At 34.8% G+C, this 22269-nt stretch overlaps 1 protein-coding gene across 1 annotated transcript in view; it reads right to left on the bottom strand.

Annotated features, from left to right (window-relative positions):
- Positions 1–22269, bottom strand: part of PPP4R4 (protein phosphatase 4 regulatory subunit 4) — an 89113-nt gene that overhangs the window by 21963 nt on the left and 44881 nt on the right. Inside the window, 13 exon segments of the mRNA XM_032482559.1 lie at positions 2915–3097; positions 3698–3742; positions 3744–3782; positions 4631–4708; positions 5989–6108; positions 6444–6613; positions 7646–7768; positions 9665–9786; positions 14978–15085; positions 15868–15974; positions 18007–18080; positions 18590–18614; positions 18616–18738. Of these exon segments, the coding sequence (XP_032338450.1) occupies positions 2915–3097; positions 3698–3742; positions 3744–3782; positions 4631–4708; positions 5989–6108; positions 6444–6613; positions 7646–7768; positions 9665–9786; positions 14978–15085; positions 15868–15974; positions 18007–18080; positions 18590–18614; positions 18616–18738 (1317 nt within the window).

Raw genomic sequence — 22269 nt, 5'->3', positions numbered from 1 at the left:
CTTCCACCTTAATACCATTCATTGAGATCCCTGGTCCATGACACAGGTAAGGCTGAGAACCCAGGGACACCATATCAACCACTCTTACTACTGTTTTAAACTCCTTTGTCTTTTCAATTTCTGTCACACCACTGGGCAGAACCTTAATCCTACATGAATTCAACCATCCATCTTTACTGGGCTTGGGTTCAAACTATGTATTAGAGAAAAATCTCTCAACCAGGTACACTGCACCCAGTATAAATTCATGTTCACCATCTTGACTTACATATAAATATTACAATATCCAGTTCTTGAAGAGTTAGACTATTACATTGGGGATCCTTGAAATTCAAGTAGAAAAAATGACACATTACTGAGAGAGTAGTGCCTGCTACCTCATATTTTATACAAGCTATTTTCATTCTATTGAGCACCATTCCATGTGGGGTTTTTACTCTGGTGAATGTAAAGGAAGAATAGTCACTGTGAATTAGAACAGAAAATTTAAGAAATGTATATAAACAGAAATATCACTAGAATTAAGGAAAGCAAATTTTAGATAAATGAACTAAATAAAACCATGTTACTCTTTTCTTTCATTTTGTATATACTAATAGGATTTCAAATGCATAAATACTAATCGTATGAAAATATGCATATATTGTACCTCATAGTGTAAGGTAAGTTATCATTTGGGCCAGAAATCAAAGGTAAACATAATCTTAACAAAACACATGAAAGCCAGCTTAAGGAAGTTGTGATGATCTGAGCACGTGAATAATGAATGCAATTGACTAAAACATTATTTAATATAAAAATATGAGTCTAAAAGATCCAAAAGAAAGAGACAAAACCAAAAACAAAATTCATTTGTTACCATTGTCACTGGCTACTGCACCAACTCCTAGCTCTGAAAATTGATAATTAGAGGGGGGAAAGTAACAATTTACCCTGTCTTTACATTAGGAAATATATTTTAGGGCAATCAAATTACCCAAATAGATGAAAAAAGCATTTCTCCACAGAAGAATGCCATAAAAAATGTAGAAAAAAATGAAAGAATTTTAAAAATCACTCTTTTGCAAGTTCTAATGAAATAGCTAAATTCAGGCAAGGATCATCAATGGATGCTAAAGCTAATGGACAAAAGGTCGATGGGAAACTGGGTATTTAGAGTGTTGAAGTGTTCAGATCACAACACAGACCACACGGGAGAAAACGTAATTCTGCAGTGGACTAACAGAGCTGTCACCACCTGCTCATATAAAGTTCTATGAGAATAGGTCCTCTGTCTCTCCCATTCCCCACTGTGTTCCTAGCACCCAGAACAGTACTTGGCACGTAGTAAGTATAAATTTTGTTAAATGAATGAATGACTATTATGACCGTTAGATGTAAAACTGAAAATACAAATCCTCCAGAAAATATTGAAACAGACTATATGTGTCTTTTCTGATCATGGAAAATGTACCACAGTAATCATGCATCTCCTTTTAAGTGTGGAATTACCTCCATGTAAAAGAAAACATAAAACAAATCTCTCAGGCTTAAAAGCATTTTCTTCACACTATGTTGTAAATCATTTCTCTTTCCCGATAAGAGAAGCTAAAAATATGGAAGTTTTCTAAACACAAGGATGCCGACTAAGTAATTAGGTTGAGACAAACAATTAAGATCAAACTTCACAGCGCTTATCACCAACTGTTAATATACTTATTTTACTTCACTATTTATCATTTTACCCACCACCATCACTTTAGAACGCAAGGTCCATAGAGCAGGATTCTGTCTGTCTTGTTCACTCAAATACCCCCAGCTCTTAGAAGAGTGCCTGACACATAGCACACACTCAAATAACTAATTGCTGGATAAAGTAATCAATAAATCCTGCTTGATTTTATGTGAAATTTTCTACGTAGTACATTCACACATTATCCTCTGATAAGGAAGTTACCATTGTCAATAGCACTTTTAAGATGATTACCATTCACACATTATCCTCTGATAAGGAAGTTATCATTGTCAATAGCACTTTTAAGATGATTACATCTGTGAAATGACCTTCTACACCTAGGCTTTGCTTGGATACAGGAAACAGACTTCATGTAGAGGTGTTAGTTCGTAAGTATATGCCTATGTTATTCTACTTAAGCCGTGTGACACCAGTAATGTCATTTTTTTTCTCTTTTTAATCTTTGAAGATGAAACTGATTTGGGGTTTTTGAGACGGCTACTAGATTTCATTATCTCCCTTTCTTTGAGAACAGTGAGAATTCAAAATACTTTTTAAATATTTTCTAAAACATACACATTATGTGGAACTTTTTATACTTCAAAAAATGGTAGTAGGATGTCATATTCAAAGTACAGTGAACTGTGGGTTAAATAATACTGTCTGGAAATTTTTATGAAAAAAAAACTTACTCTATGGGAAAATTTGAGTATAGCCTCTTTTACCCCTAATTTTAAGGTTATCTATATAGTGGGGCATCCATGTTTTTTATATAAATGTTATCTGTTACAAGCCCCTGTGTAGGCACTATAAAAGAAAACGTAACCAAACAAATATTAAGGGGCTTAAGGGATACCCTTAAGGCAAAGGGGCATAGCTGAGGCCACCATGCATGAAAGGTGTACATCGGAGCAGAAGGCACTTTGCAGTTGAGTTTACTACTCCTACCAGCCTTCTCCTTGAAAAGAAGTGTATCAAGCTTGGAATGAATGTGTTAACACTCCCCTGTTCTTCCCTTTCTCCAGTTAGGAAGCAGCTGATCAAACGGAGAACCTATGAGGAGGCAAGAGCAACCCTCCCCCTCCCCCAGACAGAAGGACATGAGTTTGTTGCTCTAGTCAAGAGTGTAAAGAATCTGGTTAATTCCAAAACAGGCATGAGTTCAAGAGAAAATCAGTTTATAAAAGATACCAGGCTCACATTTGTCATCATGACTGTGAACATTCTTTGTAAGAAACGATAATAAATCTGATCACTTGATATGACATGTGGCAGACAGGCATATTTCTGGAGCAGCTTCTCGTGAGTTCTCCACTTTAACGAGGCTGCAGCTCGCTGCTCAGCAGCTGTGAGAGCTGGAATCAAGTCAGGCAGAGATGATAACTGAAGAAGAAAACACATCAGAGAGAATCAAAGGTAATTAAATAAATCAGCTGCAGCATTCAGCCAAATTATTCAGTCTCACAATACACTGGGGAAGGGAAAACTCATGCTCATTTCTGAACTTAAGAGGCATCTCAGTTGTCATGGAAAGATAATTGTTTAGTGAAATCAAATACTTCTTTAAAAATCTGTAAGTAAAATTTATGATTACTGGAAACAAAATTTTGAAAGAGATGGGGACTCAACTCTTCTAATTAAAGTAAAATTTATTATACTTCACTGTCAGCAAACTGACCTTCTAAATTCCTACTCTTTTGTTCTCATCAGTTGCTATTCTGAGAATAATAATTAATGCTAATAAAAACAGAAAATATGAATGTAAACCCCAAGGACAATAAATAAAGATCATGGTAATACAAATATTGTAGAGGAAATTCAAGCTGTTCAAACTCCAACAGACAAGTTTACCGAGCACCTACTCCGTGGCAAGCACTATTTTAAATGTTTTTCACACATTCTTTCACTGATTCCTCACAACAGCTCTGCAGAGTAAGGAAATCCATATAACGTCCAGAAACTTCTCTGATACATGGAATTTACCTTATTTTCTTGAACACTGCTTTCTCCACCAGTAGACATAAGTTCCTAGGATTTCTGGAAGATGATCTATGAGAGCATCTAGTACCTTTTAATAGAGATATTAATTACCCTTTGTGTGATGGCAAGGTTTTTCTAATCTTAGACTAGTTAACTTACATGTCAATTTCTACACAGAAATGGTGTTATTTACCAAAGAGAATTTTGGGCGTTTCTATTTTCTTGCTCGGTCACTTTCTTGCTGGAACATCTTAGAAACATTATCAACTGCCTTGATCAAACTCCCTTCGAAAAGAGATTAGTATGTCTGCCTCTTGAAATTATTCAAATGGTCTAGATCTGAGACAGCCAAACAACATGCTCAAAAACTGCCTCCCAACTTCTGAAAGGCAGCTTAAGTCGACGACACCCTCAGTGATGTCTAATGTTGAGGGGTTGAGCTTTGGCAAGCTAGTCGTCATTTGGGTGGATAGGATATATTAAATACAGCATCAAAATTAAGTAAAGCCTCCCCTCTCCAAACAATGCTAAGAGAAATTAAAAGGCATAAAATGTGATATAACATATGATTACATTGTGTAAAATTTTTAAAACCTTTATATAGAAAAAATAGAAAATGAAAAAATATAAGAAAATAGAAACAGTGATTAGAACCAAAGGTACTCTTTTGCCTGTCTACTTTTTGACAGATCCAAAATTTTCCTTAACAAACAGATAAAATATATACTTTAAAACCTAATACTTTTAAAAGATCTTCCCAATTTCTAGTCTATAATACAGTGGTTCCCTGACTTGAAGCTTTTGGGACTAGTCAGCTATTAGTGTTCATGCAATTCCCAAGAAGCAGAGGGAGAAAAAAAAAAAAAAGGAAAAAGGCATCAATATATTCAGACTTAACATAAAAGAAGTAAAACCCAAAGAGTAAGAAGATATTACCTCCAATGACTCATCTTGTAATAATGTTATTAGTTCTTTATGTATCAAATATACTCCAGAATTCAGAAGTTTAGACACCTAAAATGTAGCAATAAAGACTCTCAGATTTGAGACTATTAGACGTATGAAAGTTACAGTAGCAATTTTAAAAACTAATCCCTGTTAATTTCTTCTAAAATGGGACTACAATACAAATATAAAATTAGATTTCTAGAAAAATTAACTACATACATAACCAACTTACAGTCTGCTTCCTAACACGCTGGAGTGTGTGGACATATGAGGGTGGGGAAGCTCACAGGTGGGGTGGGAAGTGCAGAAGAATGGATTAATCAGTCATAATTTTCCTATCACAAGCAATAGTATGCCTGCCCACAGATGCCTCTAGTTCATATTTTAAAGTCTTAGAGCCCAGCCTTACGAGCATTCACCCCAGTTCAGAGCTCCCAGAGAGGGCAAGTCCTGCCAAAGGCCAGCAGCCATACGGGGATAGAGAAAACTCCTTAGCAAGAAAACTTGGAAGACTTTTCCCATCAAAGACCTCAGTCAGCATGAGAGGAGTTGGAAGAGTCTAAACTAATCCAACTCCTTTTGAAACTTCTTTTTTTTCCCCTCCAGACAAGCAATGGTAAAAATATTCCCACTGAGAATCAGAATACTTATTACACCTCTTATAAAGGAAGGAAATATTTTATTATATCACTTGCACATTTTTATGTGAATGTTTTGAAGTTGTAGTTTATACAGGTTTACTGCAATTCTAGCATACATGTACTTACTGCAATCACTCAAGAATTATATCCCAAACTTCAACCTCAACAGTTAAAAAGTTAATTATACTCATCATTAAGCTTAAATTAATTTTTGCTTACATTATGGAGAGGTTTTGTAATGGCTAAATCTAAAAGCTATGCTCATGAAACACAATCCATTTGCAGTAAAAACTGTAAATTTAAATAATATATCTCTCAATTTTCCATTTGTTCTCAAATTCTTAAGTTTAGGTATAAAGTTAAATATAAATATTATAAAGCATATAAAAACTGATTTTACTTCCAAATCTGCAACAGCCACATCCACACCACAATGCCTAGCTTAAAGTAAGCGTTTAGCATAGATATAGTGAATGAATGGATTAATAAATGGTAAGTGAATATATTTATGTAAATGAATTCTGTAAATATTCTAAACAGAAAATTATGGGAATTTTTTTTAAATTTAAGACTAGAATATGAAAGAGAAATGGAGTCTATATCTTTAAATAAATCTGTAAAGAGAAGAGTACAAAATATCAAAAAAATCATCTAGTAGACAGAATTAACAACAAATGTAAAGTGGTATCACTTTTTCAGACTTACTTCATGAAAGCAAATAGCAATAGTGTATCTGACTGGTACTTCAGGGTCATGACAAAGGCAGAAGAATGTAGAATAGAGTTCCATGTGGAAGTTTTTAGGATCAACAAAAACAATCATGGCCTGGTGGAGGTGGAAGGGAGAAGATGAGCAGGAAGGAAAGAATAATATGCGTCAATACCTAATAACATACCATTTCCCTTAAATTGAAGTCCCGTCCTCTGAATCATAATTTAGTCAGAAATCTATTTGGAAGATCTAAATGCATGCAAATAATCCTAATTATCTACATAGAGATAAAATAAATCACACCAATATTTACTCAGCACCTACTATAAATACCAGACATAATGCTAAGTAGCAAGTGTCAAATATGGCAATATTTTTAATGCTATCTATTCATATGTTTTTAAGTCATAATCAAAATGTTCAGCCAATACGAACGTATAATTTATTACCGGAAAGTTATAAGCACAGTTCTTCCGTACTGAAATATATTTCTTTTCTTGCTCTAAGATTTGGGGTGGGATCTGGTTTTCATTGTGTCCATTTTCTTGTTGCAAACCCAATGTACAAAGTTTCTTATAAAACTCCAAAAATCTCAAGTGTTGATCTGGAGTAAAAATTCCTAAAATAAATGTAAAATCTTTGCTCAACATTTTAATTGAAAACAAAAAGGAAAAAGAACAAAGAAAAATGCAGTAAAAACATAATTGGAACCAAATATTTAAATAAATGGTTAGAAGTTATAAATAAAAGCAACAATGAAGAAACTTGTGGAAAAACTCTAATGGGTCATCACCTATGTTAACTTTAATAATATTTTCATTTTAATTTCAATAGTATAAACTATGCAATATTGGAATTATGCTTACACTAATTTTTGCAGCATGTATCACAGCATGCACCACTAATGAGTCAATACAATAATAATATAGCAGCCATTCTTGCTAATTACTTGTGATAAATATTCTAAAGTTGTCTACAGAAAAGACAAGCAAATGTGTCTGCAAAGAAGGAGCTTAAAAACTGAATCTAAAAGATGGCAAAGTAAACTCAAAATATTTTTGATCAATGTACTGGCTCCATATTCCCACTCTAGCTTCACAAGCTAGGAACTCATCATAGATTGGAATATTTTTTATCAACAGTCTATTAAAAGTCTATAATCCACATAAAAATGTTTTAGTCTCCTAGATTGTTGTAACTTAATTAATGCTTACATTATTTTAGGAAGCTAAAAAGTGAGTAATATGTTCAAAATGCCAAGAGGTGTCGGTATTATTCCACATTCTAAGCTGAACTGCTCGTGTATCTATTAACTACTCAGCATACAGCTAATAAGGGTACACTACTATGCACCAATAGTTAATATGCCTGAGCTTCTATTATCATATACCAACTAATACATATATATAACATATTCAGAAATTTCAAGGGCTATGCCTACCTCACTCCGCCATTGTTCTTTCATATAGGCTCTAGTAGTGAAAAAGCTATTTCTAACTGTGTTCTAAATTATGCTATCAAAATTCTAAGATCTCTTAAGACATTACACGCTTAAAAGGCAGGTTTTACAACTGAACAGCTGAAGTTTAGTGGCTAAGGTAGAAGAGGGAAAAATGATCTATTATCTTGAAATTCTTAGGGTATATCATACCATATAGTCCGTGGCATAGTTTTCCTAAATGGAAAGATAAGGAAATAAGAATTGATTCATCTGCTTTGAAAGATTTTTCACAAAATGATTTCACTAAGGGAAGTATAGTTTGACTTCTGTCATCTGGAAAACAAAGAATAAACATAGTTTAGATCCAGCTGCCCACACTGCATATGTGAAAATTAATGTATATACATAAGTTCCAGAGAGAAAAATTACTGTTAGTCTCAGGGTAACAGAAAATAACTGAAAACAATGATGATGAAGGTATGACACTAAGAAGGGGTGAGAGGAGAGTGGAAATCATCAAAAACTTTAATGCCAGGCTGAAAAGTTTGGACTTGCCAGCAAAGGCCATATGGAAAAGAATATAAAGAGTGATTACAAACTAAAAAGCTAAGATGATTGAGAATCTGAATAACTATAAGAAAACAGTACTAATATAAACACACGAGTAGCAGGAATTCTCTTCTGCATACATCTCACACCATGCTGCATTTCATCATTTCATTTTTGACTGAAATTAAGTCAGTTTATATCACCTTCTCTATAACAAACTTCTTCACTTTTACTTCTTAGATGACTTTTTTTTTCCTTTTTAAAAGTTTTTCTATTTTATTGAGTTATAGTTAGTTTACAATGTTGTGTCAATTTCCAGTGTGGAGCACAATTTTTCAGTCATACATCAATATACATATATTCATTTTCACAATCTTTTTCACCATGAGCTACCACAGGATCTTGTATATAGATGACTCTTTAAAAAGTAAGTTGATTCTTTGAGTATGCCTGCTTAGGCCATAAGTTTCTGTTATTAACAATATTTAAGTTTTGATTCCAAATATTCTGAATTTCAGAAATGAATTGGTAGTTCATTAAGGGTCTGACAGTAGTAAAGGGATTTAGAAAGATGTCAGTGAGGACACTACTGGAACTGGGCACTGAAGGAGAAGCAGCTGGCTAGGAGAAAAACAGAGGGGAGTGTGAAAAAAGAGAACATGGAAAGGCCAGAGGTGTGAGAACTGGCAATGGCAAGTGTAGCTGGAACAATGGCAAGTGTAGCTGGAGCACCAGGCCCCAGAGGAGTGGGAAAGAAGAGCAGGAAACAAAGCCATGAACACACGTTAGGACAAAGCTGTGATAACCGAGTGTGGGGCAGGAAAAGCAAAGAGATCAGAGATGACGCCAGGGTTTCTAGTCTGGGTGCCTGCAGGTGCCTTATCACCAGGACAAGGAGATCCATTAGTTCATTTATCATGGAGTACAGTTTTTACTCCTCTGGTTCATCAAAGCCTAAATGACTATTCTGTAACATCCACACATCGTAACTGTACGCACTGCAATAACCTTTAAGAAGTTCTCCTCGATCAGTTAAAATATTGTTAATCCAAATAAATGTAATCCTGCAGTTACACAACAGCGTTCTGCACCTGAGTACTTGACATCTGCGCTTCCAGATTTCACCCTATCAAAATGGCTAATTTGCACTGATAAACTATTGTCCAACGTTAGTCAAGAATCCAGTCACATACTCAGTAGAGCAACTAATGGTCTTTGTGATTTGATTTATACTCCTTGCCCATTCCCACTAAATACCCCATCCCAGATCCCTCCTTCCGTGGCTGTGAGATTTCTAGCATTAAAATATTAAGGAGAGAAAACTAATTTAGACATTACTCTGATCACGATCTCTCTTACGGTCAGTTACTTGAGCAAGTTAGAAGCTCATCACCGACTCAAATTCTTAGCCTCACACACTCGTCAGTTAAGTGCTGGTGAGAGACTAGAGTGGCATGGAATATGCAGCAACACCGGGTGCCACGAGGGTAAAAGTGGCAGCAGAGAAGCCATCAGAAGAGAGAGGACCACAGCGAGGGAGAGGGGAAGGGAAGCTTAACATTCATCATAAAAATTAACATGAGAAATTCCGTCCTGCAGCTACCTTTACTCTTTATTAGTAACACAAAACATGGAAAGCGATGCCTTCAGATGCAAAGACGTGTCCACGTGAAGATTTACCTGTATCAAATATGTCGAGCAGATTAACCAAAGTTTCAAAAGCTGCGAGCCGCACACTGCTGCCTTCATCCCTAGAAAGTTCTATTAACTCAGGGAGCACGACACTTTTTGTAAGTTCTGTCCTGCACAATAAGCAATGGAAGAAAATAAATCAAATCAATCAATGCTTAGCAAGAACTTATTAAAAGCAACTCACTGAGCCAAGTGCTGCAGGAAATAGGAAAAATCATAAAAATATGGCTCCTGCTCTCCGGAAGCTTGCAGTCTGGTTGGGAAAGCACGACGGTATAAACAGAAGAAACATCAACAGCAACTGCATGGGTGTGTAGGCAGCTCAGGGTAGCTGCTCATTATATACTCATTAAGTAAATGCATGTCTCTGACAGCAAACGCAGTTGAACAATAAAGTTGAATATGTATTTATTAGCCACGTCTATCTCTTTTTTATTACGTATTTGTTCATTTTCTTTGCCCATTTGTCACATTATAAAAGTTGAGGAGAAATAAGGCATCATGGTAGACCTACGTATATGATACAAATATTTTCCCTCTTTCATTACTTTCTCTCAGCAAACTGGATTATGGGTGAGTGATTTTTTTGAGACGTAGATGTGGGTTGTATACTGCCTAAACTAATATATTTATGAGAATATCTTTCTCTTGCCTCACGTGTAAATTCTGCACCAGCCAGAAACATATGGAATAGAAGTCTACAGACAGCTTGATTCTATTATCTTTGCAGAAGTCCAGTTTTATCAGTCTAGATGCTAGTAACTACAATTTAACCCTTTCATGATATTAAAAGAGGATAAAACAGAGGGTCAAGAATAACAAAATGAAGGAAATAAGCAAGCTTGCCCAGAGCCATCCAGGAATTCTGGGGTCTGGCTGTGTGATACAAATCTACCCAGGGGCTGGCTATGATTTGGGGTCCTCTGATGGTAGCTTTCCATTCCAGCTTAAATACTGATGACGATCCTGAGTTTTATGGCTAGCTGGGTCATCAAAAACAATTCGAGGGACCTTCTCATTTGTTTGTGCCTGTTCCATTGGCCTGTTCTAAGGAGACTGGGTCTGAAGAAATACTGAGGACCTAATCATCTCCATCTCTTTTCACCATATGAAGTTGCCTCAAGCGTTTTTGCTCAGCCCTCCCCTACACGTTCCCTCTTCATCAACAGACTTCCAATCTGACAAAAGACAAAAATAAGGGCAGATGACAAGAACCAATTCTACAGCCTGCCTCTGACAAAGGCAATCATGAGTCTAAACACACACACATACACATATACATACACACACATATATACATACATATATATACACACACACATACACTATATATTAGTTTGTATTTATCATACAGTATATACACTTTAGTGTCTGGCTTATTTCCCTTAACACACTGTTCTGAGATTCATCCATGATGTAATATCACATACATCAGTACTTCACTCTTTTTTATTGTTGAATAGTATTCCAATGTACAGACATGCCACATTTGATTTTTCCCATTTACCTATGAATAGACATTTGGATTGTTCCAGTTTGGGCTATCACAAATAAAGCTGCTATAAACATGTATATGTAAAACAACTCTTGTTGTGGACATATATTTTCACTTCTTTTGGATAAACACTTAAGAGTAGAATGGCTGCGTCATATAGATGTATGTTTAACTTTTAAGTAAATGCCAATCAATTTTCCAAAGGAGGTTCCACCGTTTCACATCTCCACCAGCAATGTATTAGAATTCCAGTTGTTCCAAATCCTCATCAATACTTGATATTAACAGGCTTTTTACACTACACAGTCTAGCAAGTGTGTAGCAGTATCTCACTGCAGTTTTAATTTGCATTCCATTTATGACGAATGATGTTGTACATCTTTTCATGTGCTTTCTGGCCACATGTCTTTGTACCATGTCTGTTAAAATATACTGCTCATTTCTTAACCAGATTGTTTGTAAGAGTTCTGTACCATTGAGTTGTAAGAGTTCTTTATATATTCTGGATACAAGCTTGATGTATGTGTCACGAATAAGTTTTCCACTCCGGGCTTCATTTTTTGTTTTGAAGAGTAAAACTTTATTTTTTTTATAAAGTCTAATTATCACATTTTCTCTTTCATAGTTCATGACTTTTATCTAAATAATCCTTGCCTACCTCCAAAGCTGCAGAGATTTTTCTCCTATATTTTCTTCAAGAAGCATTACAGTGTTAGCTTTATTATAGATTTCAAGTTAGCCTTTGTGTATGGTGAAAGGTAAGAGTTGATGTTAACTGTTTTCCCTTATGAACATCCAGTTATCCAAGTAATGAGTTTTAAAGACTTTCCTCATTGAATTGCTTTAACACTTTATTGAAAATCAACCGACCATTTATTTGTGGGTCTATTTCTGGATTCTCTCTTTTGTTCCACTTATCTATATGTTTATGCTTTACCAACACTACATTTTTTTGATTACTGTAGTTTCATCATAAGTCTTGAAAACAGGTAATGTATGATCTTTATCCTTTTTTTTTAGATTGCTTTTGCTCTTCTAGGTCATTTGCATTTCTATATAAATTTTAAAATCAGCTTTTCTACAAAAAGCACAATTTGGGTTGAGACTTCACTGAACTGCTGGATCAACTTGGGGAGAATTGACATCTTAACAATATTAACAATACTGAGTCCTTCCAATCCATGAATATGGTACATATATATTTGTTTTTAAAAATTTCTCTGAACACTGTTCTGTGCTTTTTCAGGGTAGAGTTTTCAGTGTGGATCTTGTACATGTTTTGTTAAATTAAATAAATGGAATTTAAAATTTTTCATTTTCTAAATATCTTCTGCTATTATATATGATTTTTGTATATTAACCTTGTATCCTGAAACATCCTTAAATTCATTTATTAGTTCTAATGGCTGTTTTGTAAGATTTTCTATGTAAACAGTGATGTCATCTACAAATAGAAGATATTTTAGTTCTTCCTTTCAGATCTTTAGACCTTCTAAGTTTTTGCTTTCTTGCCTTGTTTCAATGGCTAGAATCTCCTGTACGGTACTGAATAAAAGTGATGAAAACTATCCTTGCATTCTTACCTTAGGGGGACTGCATTCAGTATCTACCAGTAAGTATGATGTTAGCTGTAGGTTTTTCATACATGCCTTTTATCAGATTAAGGAGGTTTCCTTCATCCCTAGCTTTCTGAGAGTTTTTAGCATGAATGGATGTTGAATTTTGTCACATACTGTAATGGGAGGATTTTCAGGCTATCTTGTTTACTGTATCACCATAATTAGAAGTTTGATCAACTTTTCCAAAAGTAAGTTCTTTCTTTCTAATCTGAATGCTGCATGTTCTTCTCCTCCAACAATGAAGGATCCTTCTGTAGATCCATGTTTGTTTCCTTTTTCTCTTTAGTCATCCCTGTACAAGGAGATGTCTATTCAGCACACTTGCTTTCCTATAAGGATTGTGTATGACCTCTTCTAATACTGTTCACTATTAATCTGATAGTCTATGAATTGTCTTCTTTAATCCTAATCTGGTGCACTATCCATAGTAGCTTTCTAGTGTTTTGAAGCTTCTGTTTCATATGGATAGGCTAGCTTGAAAAGAATCTCTTAATTTTGCTTCCTGATCATCTTACTAATAAATAATAGTACTTATTTCTGGTTAAACTAAAGTGGTCAGTAAATCTTCCCTTGCCAGCCACAGCAAACATAAACTTACAAACCCAATTCTGTACTGTTTGTTCTTGGGCCTCTTCCCAAATGCCTTAGAAACATGACTCCCAGTGCAGTAGTGGGGGCCCTCTCTAGCAAATCGGGGGCAATCTCTGAAGTTACCTCTTCTTAATCCCTTTCACCTACCTCAGGGCTTCATCTAGCCTTGATTGGAAGAAAATTCCTCTTAGTAGCTATCAGACTTTAACAATACTCCTAATTTCCAATGCTGAAGGAAAAAACTGTGTACCTCTCTTTATCAAAGGGAGGATAAAGAATATAAACCAGGTCTTAGTAGTTTTCAGCCAGCATAACGTGAAAGTCCTATGATTGTGTTCTTAATAATACGTAAGAACTCAAAATTAAATAAATATGCATATAATCAAACAAATTAGTTTAAGTGCATTCTAACTTAACAAGCTAGGTAGATTCCTTCTAGTTTTACTTTTATAAATTAATCCTTAAGCAACAATTCTATACTAATTTTCAGAAGACTAATTTGAACACACTTGACCTATCCATTGTGTCAAAATGTCAGATGACAAAAAACAGAATACAAAAAGACAACAGTATATTCTCTTAATAGGTTCTGCTCCTGGTTAAGGAGCACAGATCTGGGCAAGACTGAATTATGGTCCACAATGATCCAGAGTCAGTCTAGCCTTAGAAGACCTAACAAAAAGAAAGAAATTGGTTCTGAGATCAAAATTTAAAACCTGATTCCTCTGTTGGAGTGCTGAGCTTCCATAAAACACTTAAGCCCTACTCAGCAAGGGTGGACACAGGACAGAGGACACGACTCTACCCTGAATCTATATGACATTCCAACGTCTTTCTAAAGCCTTAAATATTGACCCAGATTTTTTTTTAATTAACAATTATACAGATGGCAATGACCTAATTGTCCTTCCTTGGACAAATTTAGGAAAACAAAAGAACCAGATGAAATCAGTGCAATTTCTAGTAAAAATGAGCGGTTCCAAAGTTTTTTGTACCAATTTTGGATACTTAAAAAAAAATCTGTTTCCCAAGATGATTTTGAAATAAAACTCCCTTGAATATCATACTTACACCTTGACAGGAGGTTAGTTTTCATAGGGGAAGAGAAGAGGCTGTCTGCCCTATCCCTCTCCTTCGTGAGCTTCACTTACCCAAAAGGCAAGAAAACCAACAACGCAGACAGTGGACGTGCAGAGCTGCACAGGGGGCAAAAACGTCCACTCGGTAATTCCATCAGAAATGACCCAATAATACAGCTGCCAGCCAGAAGAAACGCTACAGCTACAGTCTGAGCATGGTATATTACATTCCACATAGAGACATTTTCCTTTCCTGGATCTAGGTGTTTGGAATAATAACTAAGTAACTAGGTAAGAAAGACAGGAATTAACATTAACTGAATGCCTACCACCTTACTAATCATATTCCCTTCTATCTCTTTTAATAGAGACACATCAGAAGTTGCTTGTTATTATCATCTTTAAACGTCATACAAAGTTTAGCCCTTCAACAGCATGTTTTTACTGGAATACAGAAGATGTGTGCCTGGCAATCCAGAAATAAAAATGTGACAAAAGTAACTGAAAGTACACTTACCCAATGCCCTGAGCTATATTTTCTAATTGCCGACACATACAAGATCGAACTTCGTATTCTACATCTTGACAGAGTGATTTTACCAAGGGAAGTATTTCTCTTTTAATGCTTAGAGAGGGAGGAACGAAACATGAAATGGGTATTTTAGAATAATTAATATTTTCAAAAAATTCATCAAAATCTTAGCTTAATAATAACAAACATACTTTAATGTAGAGCTTTATAGTTTACAAAGTATATTTACATGTGTTATCCCATTTGGATGTTATCAGCTACTTTTAAATTGTGTATATGACTGAGCCATTTAAAAATAGGAACTAATTGGCAACTAAAACACCTTAGCTAAGATAAAAGGTTATAGGAAGTGGAATATCTGATTCTAACAACCATCAACCAAAATATTCTTTAATTTTCTCTTATTCTTGTTTCATAATTATACAACGTTCCATTTCTTTCCATTTGGTATTTATCATCTAGCAGAGAGTAACATATAAATTATAAACATTCTCTATAAAACCTCAAGATAAATTATTCAAAATAATGAATTCAAAGCAATAATGTAAAAAAGCAGAAATCTATCTTTATGTCATGTTTATCAATTTTTGAAAACTGTAATATAATATTTTATCCTCAAAACTACACTAAGCACGTGACAGAGAAGAGCTAAGATGGGAAACAGGAAAGGTTACCCTTATTGATTTTGAAAAGCCATATTAAGAAGAAACGCATCTGAATAGAGACTTCTGAGAATTCTATATCCTCTAAAGTTAAAACAGCTCAACTGTAGGCAGTATGAAATAATATAAATCTAATTTAATTATTAATCATAGTCATTATACATTTTAAGTCAATTTAACAAAGTAGACAAAAAATCATATGCAAATACTCACGCATGGGCATCAAATTTGTTGGTCAATTTTCCTAAAATTTTACAACTAACTAAACGAGACTGGACTGTTTGGGAAAGTTGTGCCTTGGAAACAAGTGGATTCAAAATCTAAAGAAAAAAGATTACAGAACAAATTCACAAAATTTTATATATTCTTGACACTAATATCAGCTATTTTCTTCAAAGACTATTTTCACTTCCTATATGTTATTATAGAACCTCAATCACACATGAAGGTGCATAGCTATTCATCACTGGGACTACTTCGTTTGTCTTCTGGATTAATAAGCTAAAGAAGATGATAAATTATGTAATCAAAAACAATCAGGCACAAAAAAATTGCATTAAAGCTTATGGTAAATTCTCTAGAGATCTGTATGCACGTAAGTATAGCTGTGAAATATGCATTTTTTCAAAAGAAAAAAGCAAGTTATCAGATACTGAAATTTATTTTTATTCCATATAAATTAATTTTTATATTTGTCCTAAAGCAAGCAAAGCATTATAACTTCAAGTAGATTCTATAATTTGAATACAACAGCCCAACTCTGATACTGTATTGTATATACGCTCGACACTCAAACTCAACAGCATGATGGACTGTAAAGAACTATAAAGATCAGACCCTGATTCTGGTACTAGCTCTTTTATTTGTCTAAGTACGCATGCTATTTCTCAACCCAAGGTTTCTCATTTACTTAAAATGGACATCAGAATACTAGGTTGTACTAAGACCCTTCCAAGTTCTAAAATTCTATGACTCTAATCAAAGGGTTGACTTTTTCCTCTTGACAAAGTAGCCAGAATTACTCACTGCATAATGACAAATATAATTTAAGAGTCAAAGATCTGAAATAAAATAAAAGGCATATATATTTAAAAGCTTAAAAACTGTATATTAAATAATATATGGCATTCTAGAGTAAAAACTGCATTCTACCACATACCACTAGTCAAAAAATATAAATAACGTATCAACATTAAGTTCAATACTTAAATATGCATAATCATCTAAATGTTTGGCATCAAGTATACAAACACCCTTATAACTGAGTAAATCTTCCCATTTTCAATCAAGTGTTTTGTCATTGAGATAGGACCATAATCTGTATGAGAGCAAAGAAGGGACAAAGACACTTAATGAAATCCACAGAGGACATTTCATTGATAGATTTTTTCAACCATTATATATTTGAAAGGAAATACATATAGAAATAATGTTCAAAAAATAAAAAATAATTTCTTTAGAGAATAAATTTCTTAATTTTCCTATTCTCTCATCTGAATCTAAAACTTAGAGAAGGATCTATCAAACAATGCTGAACATTAAAAAGCAAACAACAAATTGGTAATAATATTTGCAACAAATGTAACAAAGGATTAGCCACCTTGATAGATAAATAGCACATAAAAATAGTGATCAAAGGATATGATTAGATAATTCCAAAAAAATAAAGTTGATATAATACATGAGAAAATATTCAACAGCATAATAATAAAAAAATTTCCAGTTAAAATGTAATTCCACTTTTGGCCCATCAAATTTAACTGGAATGCTGTTTCTGGTCAAAGTCCAGAGAAACAGGCATTTTTCTCATATTGCTAGTCAAAAGCCTTAAGAATATTAATGCCCTCTGACACAATCATTCTACTTTTTTGGAAGTTACAGTTAAAGAAATTATCTGAGAAACAGGAAAAGCTCTACAGAGATGTTCATTATTGCCTTATTTCGATAGCAAAACACTGAAAACAGACTAAAATGCTTAATAAGTAAGTAAAATATTTTGTAGTTACTACCAAGTGAGTGACAATGAGGAAATAATGATGAAAATAATGCTAAGTGAAAAACAACCATATATAAGTTCAACATGATCACTAACATGGCAAATAGCACCATATACAGGGAAAAAATGTGAAATGAAAATATATCAGAATGTTAAAAGTGGCTAAGCGTAGAACCATGCTTCTTCTTCCTTCTGGTTTCTGTACTTCTCGAATTTTCGATAATGAGTATTGCTGCTTTCAGAGTAGAAAATAACTTTATTCTTTTTTGAAATACCATTTTTATCAAAAACAAAAACAACAAAAACCTTACAGAGACCCAAATAGTAGTATCTACCCCAAAAAAACAAGGTATTACCTCATGCCTTAGGGTTTCTTTGGGCAATACTTCTATCACAGACAGAAGAGTTTCTAGCCATGCGTTGCTGACACCTGATTGACAGAAATAAAACATGTCAAACTGACTTTCTCACTTACAAATTAAGTTTCAATTTAGCTATTAATATTTATAATAGTATTTAATAATAAAATGGAAACAACTATTTTGATTACTGTTGTAAGAAGTTTCTATTTTTTGTCTTGGCCAACATCTGGAAAACGTTTGTTTTAAAAAAATATATTGAGGCGTTATCTTTAACCCAAAGCGTGCACTTTTGTTGCACTATAATACTATAAACATAAATGTTGTAAAAGAAACAAATCTAAGAAGAAATTATAAATCATAAGATGAACTAATGGGTCTTCAGGCTTCAAAGACACTGAATTTTGTGGGCTCTGTAGGGAAACAGCCACTACTATTTTTAATCACACCAGTGATCAACTCTTGGGCAGCGTGGCCTCATTCAGTTACGGTCATCAGACTAACATGATTCAAATAACATCATGGCCACGTGTAAGAAGCAATAAGTATACGTATACAATTAAGCATGCCAGGCTCTGACCTGCATCCCTGTGCTCCAGATGTAAGCAGAATGACTTGGAGGAAGGAGTGGGCATACGTATGAACTGACACTGACTCCTCCTGGAGAATGGTCAAAAATGATACCGCAGCCGTTAACTGCATTTCCACTCCTGCCACAAGCAGGGCTTCCTGTATAATCAGAAAGAGTTTGCTATTACATAGATGAGAGAGCAGAAGTTATAATTTTAAAAAAACCAAGGTCATATTCCACAAAATAACTAGATACGACTTTTAAGGATATATACTTCCTCTTATTACTTTAGCAAAACAATACTAATCTGCTCCTGATTGTTTAAAGTCATTACATCCCCATAAAGTTCAAATGTCTTAGGACTTTATAAAATAATGCTCTATTGCTTTATTGCATAAAAAGTATAAGAAGTACACAAACCTTTAGATAATAAAAATTGGCATTTTTAATAGATTTCAATTTGTTTTGCTATTTGTATTGTACTGTTTGCCACCTGGAACAACAATGTGAAAGCTCAGACAATCGAATGTGTTTTTTTACTTGTATTTCTGTTCCAAAAAATAAGTATTATGCATTCTACTAAAAAAAGGGATTGGTTTAAGATTGTGCAAATGTATTTTCACCTTTAAACAACTGACAAGGGCTTAAATTACCATGAAATAACACTATTTTTTAAAATATAAGAATGTTTTAAAAATTAATTATATTCATAGCCATCTCCACTCACCTTTTAAAGTTAAAGCTTACATTGGGATAGTTTAACACATCAACGAGTCAAAAAAAAAAAAAAACTCTCTTTCATATAAACCTCATCAAAGGTATTACCCTATAGTTCTCTAGAAGACCGTGTGGCTGTGTGTAATATAAAGGCAGCTAAAAGAATTACTTTGTTTAATCTATCATGGCAACTAATGGAATTTCCCTTGAATGACTACTTTATAACTGAGATAGTAAAGTTAGTAGAACAATGTGGAAATTGCAACCATAAAGCAAAGTTTCATATCTCTTATCTTAGGAAAATTGATCTTCCTGCATTATTTCCTAATATATAAAATGTGAGTTATCATCTTCTTAGATTTGATTTAAATCATTTAAACAGAGCTTTTATGACTTACCAACTTGTGCAAACTGAGCATTTAAATAATGACCATTGTACATCCCACTGTCTCCTCTACATGACCCTTAGATATCTAGTACAAATCTCATCTTGTCCACACCTGAACTGATCTCTCCCCAAAACCTGCTCCTCCTGCAATCTTCTTCATCTCAGTAAACAGCTTTCAGCCCAAAAACGTTGGGGTCATCCTTAATGCCTCTCAGTCCCTCACTCACCATAATCAAATGATCAGTCAATTCTGACCCAAAATCTGAGCACCTATCACCTCCATCACTACCATTCTCATCCAAACCATGGTCATCTCCACCCTGAGTTATTCCAATAACCTGTTAACTAGTTCCCTGACTAGATCAGTGCCCCTCTACCATCTGTTGTCTATACAGCAGCCAGAGAGATTCTTTTTAAAAAGTCAGATCATGTCACTTTTCTGCTCAAAACTCTCCAGTGGCTTTCCATCCCACTTAGAAGAAAAGTCAAAATTCTTTCAATGACTTACAAAGATCTCTTCCCAATTCTTCCTTTTCCCAGATCTCCACATAGTTGGCTCACATAGTTACAAGCTTCTAATCTCAAATATCACCTTTTCAATGAGCCCTTCCCTGATGACCCTATTTTAAATGACAGCTATCTCCTTGCCCCAACCCTCACAAGCCCCTGACAGATTTATCATCACCCTTATCCAACTAACAACATATTCATTTGCTTATGGTCTATCTCCCACATCTAGAACATAAGCTTCATGAATGCAAAATTGTGCGTCTGTTTTGCACATGACTGTATCCCCAACTCCCAGAGCACATGGCAGGCATTCAGGAAGGAAGTGCTGGATGACTGAGTATCTCTTACCCTTTCACCTAAACTTTCTGCTCTGGATGCTCTCTCCCTTCACACACTTTTTCCACATCTCCTAAAAGGTGGCTTCAAGAGATTTTGAAGTGAGTCCTAAAGATTAGGGATTGGCAGAATTAGACACAAGGCAAAGCAAAGAAGGATCACATAGAAAAGTATTCTCAATTCCCTTCCTGGCATGTCAATAAGGAGATGTTCCTGCTATCTTCCACCCCAACATCTCTGTAACCATGATTTAGACCATGTACCCAGAGTCCCTGATCCAGTGCGGTGGGCCCACTGCCAGCCATCGTGCTAGGAGAACCCGTGTCATTGTACCGGAGAAACAGACGCAGAGCTGTCAAGTGTTTTGCTGAAGGTCAGCCAGCTTGTAATTGGCAACTCTAAGACTTAATCCTTTGTCTGCCTGATGCCAAAGAAAAGCATGGAATTCTTCCTCGCAGATTCTGCACTTCAAGGCATGGCTTACTTCAACCCCAAGCCTGCGTGTGGTATGTGGGAGATCTGGCAGCGGCTATACTGTAGCAGCTGTTTGTGTGGTAGAGTTAATTCCCAGAAAACTTATCACATATTAGGGTGGCTGATTTGTGCTGTGTTATGTTTTAAACTTTTGTATCACACACACACAAACGTCATTTTACACGTTTTTTCAACCAACAGTCAATTATGTATCTTAAGAGTCCTTGGCTGAAAGATAAAGAGAAGGAATGATAAGGCGTAAGTAAAGCAGAGCAGCAACTGGTCTCTGAAATCAACCCTCCCACATCCCCCTGTTTTACTGTTTCCAAAAAAACCATATTTGTTTCACACTAAAAATTTTGGATTTGGAAAACGCTTTTAAAAGATTTGATGTGGCCAGTATACATCACTTACAGGTTTCAGAAGGCACAGCTTTTATTTAGAAACAGAAAGTACTTTGCAGAGCAATATTTAAATAAATTGTGAGGGCCACAATGTGCATTCCAGTTCACAGGAGTCTGCTGTTTTAAGTTCCAAGAGATGGAATTCTGCCTCTCTTAAAGTCATTAAGGTCCTGGGTTTTGTACGTGTGCAAACTTTATGCAAAAGAAGAACATGAGAAGCTCTCCAACTTCATATCTTCTTACTGTATTACTTAGTCTTGACTCCCGCAGCAACATTTGCCCCAACTATTTTGCATTTAATTTTCGAAAAATCCTCAAGTCTTATCAGGATTTGGGTTTTTCTCTTGTTGTGCTGACTTCAACATCTGGGACTGTCCACTGTTAAGAAACCAGCACAGACTAAGAGATTTTATCACTGCTAAAATTCAATTGATTTCTAAACATATTTTTCTGAAACATATACAGTAAGAGTTTGATACTTACCAGTACGTGTTCTCCTCCACAGAGTCACACCCTCTGGACAAATATAGTGAGATCCATATTCTCTGGGTAAGTAAGTGTGCGTCCTCATGGACCTTGGAAGACACTGAAAAGTAAATTCCTCTATTGCTTAAGTGCAGGCCTTAACGCCAGTTACCATTCCTCTTACACACTACTGTATGGTTGGCATTTCAACTTGAGTTCCTCAAAAATGAAATGAGACATTTTATAAATGAGTTAATGAAACATTTCCAAATTTAAAAAAACAGTTCCCACTCAAGGAAGGAAAATGTACTAGACATTTCTGTGTTTAAATTCATTCTTTAGTCAGCATGAATGGTGCAAGAAAGCATTTTGTAAAGCAACGTAATACTGTCCTG

Source organism: Camelus ferus, chromosome 6 (assembly GCF_009834535.1).
Source record: "Camelus ferus isolate YT-003-E chromosome 6, BCGSAC_Cfer_1.0, whole genome shotgun sequence".
Lineage (NCBI taxonomy): Eukaryota > Metazoa > Chordata > Mammalia > Artiodactyla > Camelidae > Camelus > Camelus ferus.
This window is presented reverse-complemented; position numbering and strand designations above follow the sequence as displayed.